This window comes from Colobus angolensis, unplaced genomic scaffold, assembly GCF_000951035.1.
Source record: "Colobus angolensis palliatus isolate OR3802 unplaced genomic scaffold, Cang.pa_1.0 Scaffold527, whole genome shotgun sequence".
NCBI lineage: Eukaryota > Metazoa > Chordata > Mammalia > Primates > Cercopithecidae > Colobus > Colobus angolensis.
Window position 1 is genome coordinate 318977 of NW_012118788.1, and position 8530 is coordinate 327506.

General features: G+C 51.5%; 1 protein-coding gene and 1 pseudogene across 1 annotated transcript; one reads left to right on the forward strand and one right to left on the reverse strand.

Annotated features, from left to right (window-relative positions):
- Positions 1-292: 292 nt before the first annotated feature.
- On the reverse strand, positions 293-6308 carry LOC105525274 (glutathione S-transferase theta-4). The gene is made up of 5 exons (XM_011960832.1): positions 6108-6308; positions 5748-5835; positions 3164-3314; positions 2049-2225; positions 293-624 (listed from the first exon to the last, which is right to left on the reverse strand). The coding sequence occupies exons 1-5, from the start codon at positions 6229-6231 to the stop codon at positions 427-429; spliced, it is 738 nt and encodes a 245-aa protein (XP_011816222.1). The 5' UTR covers positions 6232-6308; the 3' UTR covers positions 293-426.
- Positions 6309-7400: 1092 nt separating this feature from the next.
- On the forward strand, positions 7401-7768 carry LOC105525273 (annotated as a pseudogene).
- Positions 7769-8530: the final 762 nt, after the last annotated feature.

The window sequence follows — 8530 nt, forward strand, 5'->3', positions numbered from 1 at the left end:
AAAAGAAAAATGCTTATTCTGCTCTTGTCGGGTAGAACATTTTGTTCATGTCTAGTGTGTGCAATTGGTTTATAGTGCTTTTCAAGTCCTCTATTTCCTTGATGATCTTCTGTATTTTTCTATATATTACTGAAAGTGGGGTATTGAAGTCACCAACTATTATTACTGACAATGTAACCATATTAACCCTTTACTTTTAAAATTCTTTTTGGACATTGGAAGGATCTGTAACCACCACCCACTCCCATATCAGACCCTGTGCATGTGCCAACTATCTGTTGCTCAGCAGCTGTGATGGTTGTTCCAGCTCTTTATTAGGCAAAGAACAGTTTTTTGTTTTTGTTTGTGTTTTTTAGCATTTCCTTTGAGGAAGGTGGCTCAGATTGCTAAGCCAGCCAGGCCCTGCAGGATGGGCTGGGCCTAGGGTCACCTGCTCTTCTTCAGCAACTCAGAAATATTCTCCTTGACCATCGGATCCAATGTGGAAACGTCCCAATCGGCCAACTGCATTAGTCGATCGTGGGCCTCCTTAAAGAGGCCAGAGCCGATATTCAGCTCCACCCGCGTGCGCCACTCAGCTAGCTTGGAGCTGTTGAGGAAGACATTGTAGTTGGCTGCCATGGGCTGTGGATAGACAAAGAGGAAAATGTGGTCAGCCTGGGGACCAGCCCCACCCGGGTCCTCTCCCACAGCCTCAGCCCCCCACGGCCCCAGCAACATCTGCCTCTGCAAAGAATTAGGCTGCTGACCCCTAAGGCCTGAGCATTGGGTTACAAACTATGTACTAGATATAGCTGGGGATGGAGGATCCAGAATCCCTCAGGGTCCTTAGTCACTGGTCTTCTTGCTCTAAGCTTTCTGGACCATGCTGAGAGGGCTTCCGGCCCAGGCAGCTCCCACTTCTCCAGACGGTGACTTCGCATGAATCCTGCCTTCTTCCAAGGAAACCCCTTATCCCAGGGGTGTATATGTGCATGAGGGAGAGAACTCAGGTTTTTTCCCCCATGTTTAACTTCCCACTGGGATCAGGCTCAGGGGCTAGAATGGGAGACCTGGCAAGCAGCCTACCCTGCAGTTTGGCTGGCTCACTAAGACAGTCTACCCTGGAGTTTGGCTGGCTCACTAAGACAGTCTACCCTGGAGTTTGGCTGGCTCACTAAGACAGTCTACCCTGGACTTTGGCCTTGCACCCAAGGTCTTTGGGAAGCCCAAGAAGGGGTGGGTGGTGGGTGAAATGTAAGGGGTGGGGACGAAGCATATGTCTGAGCCCTGGGGGCAGGCCAGAATGAGTTTTCCTGGTGCTGGTCTGCACTGCAAACAGGCCAAAGAGACTAATTTTCATATCAGCCAGAGATCTCTGGGATGAGGAAAGGAACACTGCATTTCCTGGCCAAGCCACCAGGATCCCAGGTGCCTCCTCTTGGGCATAGCTCTGGCTGATATGAAAATTAGTCTCTTTGGTCAGTGTGCAGTGCCCTAGCTGGTGTGCAGGATGGCCAGTTTAGACCCTGGCCAGTGTCTTGAGAGGCAGAACTGGTCACCCTCCCCTGCATGGAGAGGCCACATAAATGCCCCACACTCAGGTGTGCCTCCAAATGCACAGTGGATGTCCCTCAGACCCAGCCAGGAGAGCTGTCCTCTATAGCTGTCTGTCTGGAGCTCTGGGAACGAGGCAGGGCCAGAAGGAACCCCAGGGCCAGTGAACATTTCCTGGAGAGTCCAGCAAGAGGAGGCGGTATCTGGGATGCTGGTGGGTTGACCAGGAAATGCAGTGTTCTTCTCTGTCCCAGGCTCACCCTCCAGCTCCTCCCACACCGAAGAATCCTTGTCAAATGTGTAGAACTGTGATCCTCCCTGATTGATAACATTCTGTGCTTCCTGTTGCCCCCAGATTGAGTCCAGGCCCCCAGACCTGGCTCCCACAGCCCCCGTGGCAGCACCACCTGCCTTTCCCGCCTCTCCAGCCTATCCTCAAGTGATGGCTCCACTGGTCACAGAGGATTCCCACCTCTGCCCAAGGTCTAACCCTCCTCCACCCCACCCCACACCTGCATCATCTCCACCACGGCCACCAAGTCAGCCAGTGAGATTTGGTCCCCGGTGAGGAACAGCTTATCCTGCAGAAAATACGCCTCGAAGAGCCGGAGGCTGTTCTTCACCTCTTCCACTGCATGCTCCATCTTCTCAGCTGAAACTTCCTCGCCTGTTATCTTTGGAATCAGCAACTGGCCAGGGTTGGGAAGAGGAGGGAAGAGGAGGCTACACTCCAGGGCCACCTGCCCTGCCTGGTCTCTGTACTCTTGTCTGCTGGATAGATACTGGACAGTTCCCAGGACATAAAGTAGTTTCACCTCTTGTAGCAGTTCTGATTGGTGGAAGTTGTGGGGAACCATGTGTTCACAAGGATTTGGGGAGCTCAGCAGGTGTAAATCCTGTGATTGGTTAGTGATGCCTATCACAGGCATAGAATTCGAAGTAGGAACACATGTACTGGTTATTTGTCATCTTCCAATTTTCTGTAGGCCTTTTCTCTTTTTTCTTTCTCTCTTTCTTTTTTTTTTAGAGATGGCGTCTCACTGTGTTGCCCAGGCTGGAGTGCAATGCCACAATCTTGGCTTACTGCCAACTCCACCTCCTGGGTTCAAACTATTCTCCTGCCTCAGCCTCCTGAGTAGCTGGGATCACAGGTGCCCATCACCACACACAGCGAATAATTTTGTATTTTTGGTAGAGACAGTGTGTCACAATGTTGGCCAGGTAGGTCTTGAACTCCTGACCTCCAGTGATCTGCCTGCCTCAGCCTCCCAAAGTACTGGGATTACAGTTGTGAGCCACCACACCCGGCCTTCTGTGGGCCTTTCGACGCTGAGATTCTCTAGTTCGGAATGAAATGCCTCGAATGCTGTCCTGGGTGAGTCATATCAGCCCCTCCTGTATGCCCTTCCCTCACCCTAATAAGACTCTTTCATACGCATTGTTTCAGTCCACACTCCTGACAGCTCCGTAAGGCAGGCAGGAGAAGGAGCTGAGGAAATGAGGCCGAGAGAGGGAGGGAGACTGACTTACTAGAGTTCACTGGCAATCAGCAGGGCCAGAACTGGCCTCCAGCCTCCCTGACTCCCTTGTGCCCTTGTTCCCAGGCCCTGGAAGTGATCCTGCTCACCTTGAGCCAGACTATCTTCTTCATGGGTAACTGAAAGGCCGTGTGTTGCCAAGCCATGAACTCCTCCACACGGGCACGTGTGTGCAGGTCTGGCGGGTACCAGTGTAATGGAGCGCTGTACTTGCGGCACAGGTAGTAGAGGATGGCCACACTGCAGAAAGGACTGGTCAGGGGCACTGCCCTTGCCTTCCTGAGTGCACTGCGTCAACTACCCTGGTGTGCACTGGGCCCAACTGCTGGGGCTTCCAGAGCAAGGAGAAGCCCAAATGGCCCCGGGAAAGGCCTTCACCAGAGCTGTCCGTCTGACAGTCAGTAAGGGCAGGGAAGGAGCCCTGCAGGGTGGGTAGGAGTTGGGGGCTGGTGGTATAACAAAGAGTAGGCCAGCAAGGGGAACAACACGTGTCAAATCAGGATGCTGAGGCGGGTGGATCGCTTGAGTCCAAGACTCTGAGGCTGCAGTGAGCCAAGATCACGCTACTGCACTCCAGCTTGGGTGAAGGAGCAAGTCCTTTTTGAAAAACAGAAACAGTCCGGGCACGATGGCTCACACTTGTAATCCTGGCACTTTGGGAGTGGTGGCAGATCCCTTGAGGCCAGGAGTTGGAGACCATGGCCAACATGATGAAACCCTGTCTCTACTAAAATGAAAATACAAAAATTAGCTGGGTGTGGTGACACACACCTGTAATCCCAGCTACTTGGGAGGCTGAGGCACAGAAGTCGCTTGAACCTGGGAGGCAGAGGTTGCAGTGAGCCAAGACCGTGCCACTGCACTCCAGCCTGGGACACAAAGCAAGACTCTGTCTCAAAAAACCAACAAGGAAAAACACGTGCTGAAATACCAGGGTAAGGGCAGCAAGGTGAATCTGAAAAACGGACAGTAGGTGGGTGCAACTGGAAGGAGGGTGGGGGTGGTTGGGGAGTGGCGAGGCAGCAAGAGACACTGTGGAGGCCACAGAGGGTAGCCCGAGGAGATGCAGGGAGGTTATGGACTTAATCTGTAAGATTAGGTGTTATATAAACCAGGGCATGAAAGGATCCATCTCTCTGGTGCTGGATGGAGGGTGAGCCCGAGGGGGCAGAATGGACAATAGGGGGCCAGCAACTATCGGGAAGGTTGTGGTGTCTGGGAATGGTGGACGTCATGGGGACAGAGGGAAGGGGACGGAGGGAAGACATGCTTCGGAGGGGTGTCCTAGGCCTTGCTGATTGATGGCTGGTGTGGGAACCTCCACAGTGCAAGGGCTCCTTTATTATCATCAACAGCAACCTTGCCAAGGTAAAAAGATCAGGGTATGGAGAGAGCTATTCATTAGAGAGTGGCGGGAGAGACAGCAACCGGCTGCAAGATTCAGAACTTGTTTGGATCCTGATCCAAACAAACTGCCAAGAAAATATTTAGGAGATAATCAGAGAGTTCTGAACAGGAGCCAGACATTAGATGAAATTCAGGACTTATTGTTAATTTTATGAGGTATCTTAATGGTAATGTAGTGATCCTACCCTCTCTCCTAGCCCAGGCTGGAGTGCAGTGGCGTAATCAGAGTTCACTGCAGTCGTGAACTCCTGGCCTCAAGCGATCCTCCCGTGTCAGCCTCTCAAAGTGCTAGGATTATAGGCATGAGCCACCGTGCCCAGTCTGTTGCCTTTTTTTTTTTTGAAAGAACTTCTATCTCTGAGAGGTATGTTCCTAAACATTTGATTGATTTATTTACTTACTTATTTTTATTTTTGAGATGGGGTCTTGCCCTGTTGCCCAGGCTGAAGTGCAATGGCTCAGTCTTGGCTCACTGCAACCTCTGCCTCTTGGGCTCAAGCAGTCTTTTCACCTCAGCCTCCTGAGCAGCTGGGACTACAGGTGTGGGCCACCACACTGGCGAATTTTTTTTTTTTTTTTTTTTCAGACGGAGTCTCACTCTCACCCAGGCTGGAGTGCAGTGGCCAGATCTCAGCTCACTGCAAGCTCCGCCTCCTGGGTTTACGCCATTCTCCTACCTCAGCCTCCTGAGTAGCTGGGACTACAGGCGCCCGCCACCACACCCGGCTAGTTTTTTTTTGGTATTTTTTTAGTAGAGACGGGGTTTCACCGTGTTAGCCAGGATGGTCTCAACCTCCCGACCTCGTGGTCCGCCCGTCTCGGCCTCCCAAAGTGCTGGGATTACAGGCTTGAGCCACCGCACCCGGCCTGTACACTGGCGAATTTTTATATTTGTTGCAGAGATGGGAATTTTGGCATGTTGTCCAGGCTAGGCTGGTCTTGAACTCCTGAGCTCCGGCCATTCACCCACTTCAGTCTCCCAAAGTGCTGGGATTACAGGTGTGTGCAGGCCCCTAAACATTTATGACTGGAATGATGGGGTATCTGGAAAGCAGGGGAACAGAAATGATGTAAAATGGACCCCAAGTTGGCAACAGTCGGAGCTGGACAATGGGTTTGTGGGGTTCCTCATGCCCCTCATTAGTTAGTATTCACTCTTCTTTAGTGTATGTGTGAGGTTTTCCATGGTGAAATAGACAAATGCTCGCACTGAGTCTCCCAGGAGGAGCAGAGACAGATGGTGCAAGGGCCCTGGGGAAGACTTACCTTTCAGTTAAGATAAATTTCCCATCTTTGAGGCTGGGCAGTTTCCTGAGGGGGTTGATGTCAATGTATTCTTTGCTGTGGTGGTGACCTGGGAGGGGCAGGGAAGGTCTGAGGCTGTGGGACTCCAGGGGAGAGAGAACTGCCAGAGACACAAATGCCTCCTGCTGAGGCAGGAGAATGGCATGAACCCAGGAGGTGGAGCTTGCGGTGAGCCGAGATCGTGCCAGTGCGCTACAGCCTGGGTGACAGAGCCAGACTCTGTCTCAAAAAAAAAAAAAAAAGAAAAAGAAAAAACAAGCCCCAATGTGTGTGCCCTGCCTCCCCCAGGACCAGGCCTGCTGGGCAGCACTGGGAGCTAACCTTTCAGCAGATCCACAAACTGAAAGTTGAACCGGATATCATGCTTCTTCGAGAAGATGTAGATGGCACGGCAGGGTGCTGACAGCAGGTCCATGTAGAGCTCCAGGGCCATGTTGAGACACATGCCGGGCCCCACAGCTGCAGCTGGCCAGCCACAGACCTGGGCCTATGTCTGGCCAGAGTCCCTGGCCCTGTGCCCTCTCCAATCTGGACCCAGGACCCTGTGTTCCCCAGGGAAACTTCTTGTTTCCCTTTGTGTTGTCATAAGGCCAGGAAGCCTGCAATTCTTATGGCAGCAAGAATTCTAAGGAGGCCCAGGAGTACGCTGGGGAGAGACCTGTGGCAAAGGTGTGGCAGCTGTGACCCTAGTCTCCCTCTTCCACATGTGACTGTGCCCCGTGGCACCACCTCACAGACACCCTGTCTGAAAAGAGATTATGTCCGGGAATTCCCATGGCTGGACTTGCACTGCAGAACCTGACGAAAGGGGCTTTGCAGGGTCCAGAATGAGGAAGGGGCAATGAGAATGATCTCTGGAAGATTCTAGAAGTAGAGACTGGGAGTATCCACAGGTGAATGAAGCCTGAACTAGACTAGAAAGAAATTGGGAGAAAGAGACACAGGAGCCCGGGAGCTTCGGGAGTAGTGGGGACACCACTACCAGGAAGTCAGGGGGCACTCGGCAATAAAAGTCACAGATGCAATAAAACTTTTAACATATTGTTGTATAATGTACAATAATGTATAAAATACACCCCCATACATTATTGTTCCAACTCTAGCCTTGTGTATTGCCCTCCTCACATGAATCCCTCTGCCCATACCCCACTCTCTAGTTAATGTTAACATAGGCCTCCTGTTTATATTAGCCACATCAAGCCTAGCTGTCTACTCTATCCTGTGATCAGGATGAGCATCTAATTGGAAATATGCATTAATAGGTGCACTACGCACAGTGGCCCAAACAATCTCATATGAAGTCCCTCTAGCTATTACCCTCCTAGCAGTCCTATTAATAAGTGGTTCATTTAATTTGTATATACTCATTGGAACACAAGAATTTCTCTGGCTGCTCCTACCATCATGACCTCTGGCCGTAATATGATTTATTTCCATATTAGCAGAAACCTACGGAGCCTCTTTCGACCTAACAGAGGGGGAATCAGAATTAGTCTCGAGCTTTAATGTCAAATATGCTGCAGGCCCATTTGCCTACAGCAGAGTATATAAATATCATTATAATAAATGCCCTGAGGACCGCGAGAGGTTCCCGGGTGCAGCGCACAGGAGACCATGTCTGCGGACAGCAGCTGCAGCCAGACCCCAAGCCGGGCCATCCTTGCCATTTGTCAGCTGGTGCTCGGCGAAGGCATGCAGCTCCCGCCCGCCCGGGGAATACAGCATGACCGACCCCAGGCGGCATGCTCTTCAGCACCACCCCGGGAGGTACCAGGGTCATCTACCACCGGAAATTCCTGATGGAGTGTCGAAACTTACCGGTGACCAAAACACCCCCGAGGGATCAGCCTGCCGTTCCCGGGGTCATCAGCTCTGCCGGTGATGATCCCCCTCCACGGAAGCCGACCAGGGCCATCTGCGCAATAGTCCAGAAGATAAGTGGGGTGGGTGGTGAAGAAGCACAGTTTGAGATGGACATTTAAAGCACCAGCTATTGCGTGGAGCACTGCCAAGGGACCCCTCAGGCCCTTCCCGGAGGAGTCCCACCAGCCAGACCTTATGAAAGTGATCATACTGAGCAGGCATTGGCGTGGGGTTGCCCACCCCAGCCCTCTCTCCCTCACTCAGGGCACCTGCCCCCTCCTCTTTGTGAACACCAGCAGGTAGCTCCTTGCCTCTGCTGATGCAGGAGCTGCTGCCCCAAGGGGAGTGACCCCTGCCAGCACACCCTGCAGCCGAAGGCCAGGAAATGGACAAGAACGAACCCTTTCTTCCAAATGATCAGCTCTTCCAGCCCCTCGCTGCAGGGGGCCCAACCACCCCTTCCTTAGGTTGATGTGCCTGGGAAAGCTCCCCTCCCCTCCTTCCCTAAGAGAGGAAATAAAAGCCACCTTCGCCCTAGGGCAAAAAATAAATAAACAACAAATAATAAATACCCTAACCACTATTGTCTTCCTAGGAGCACTGCATAACATATATATGCCAGAACTCTATACCACAAATTTCGTCACTCGAACTCTCATTTTAACAAGTCTTTTTTAATGAATTGGAACATCATACTCCCGATTCCATTATGATCAGCTCATACATCTCCTATGAAAAAGTTTTCTACCACTCACACTAGTACTTTCATATGACATTTCTCCATGCCAGTCCTAACCTCCAGCATCCCACCCCAAACATAAGAAATATGTCTCACAAAAGAGTTACTTTGATAGAATAAATTACAGAGATTTAAACCCTCT

Excerpts from the sequence above, each read along its gene's own strand:
- LOC105525274 (XM_011960832.1), bottom strand. The coding sequence starts at position 6,231 with ATGTGTCTCAACATGGCCCTGGAGCTCTACATGGACCTGCTGTCAGCA. Across the intron at positions 5,836-6,107 it reads GTTTGTGGATCTGCTGAAAG|GTCACCACCACAGCAAAGAA; the intron begins GTTAGCTCCCAG and ends TGCCCCTCCCAG. Across the intron at positions 2,226-3,163 it reads AGAAGATAGTCTGGCTCAAG|TTGCTGATTCCAAAGATAAC; the intron begins GTGAGCAGGATC and ends AACCCTGGCCAG.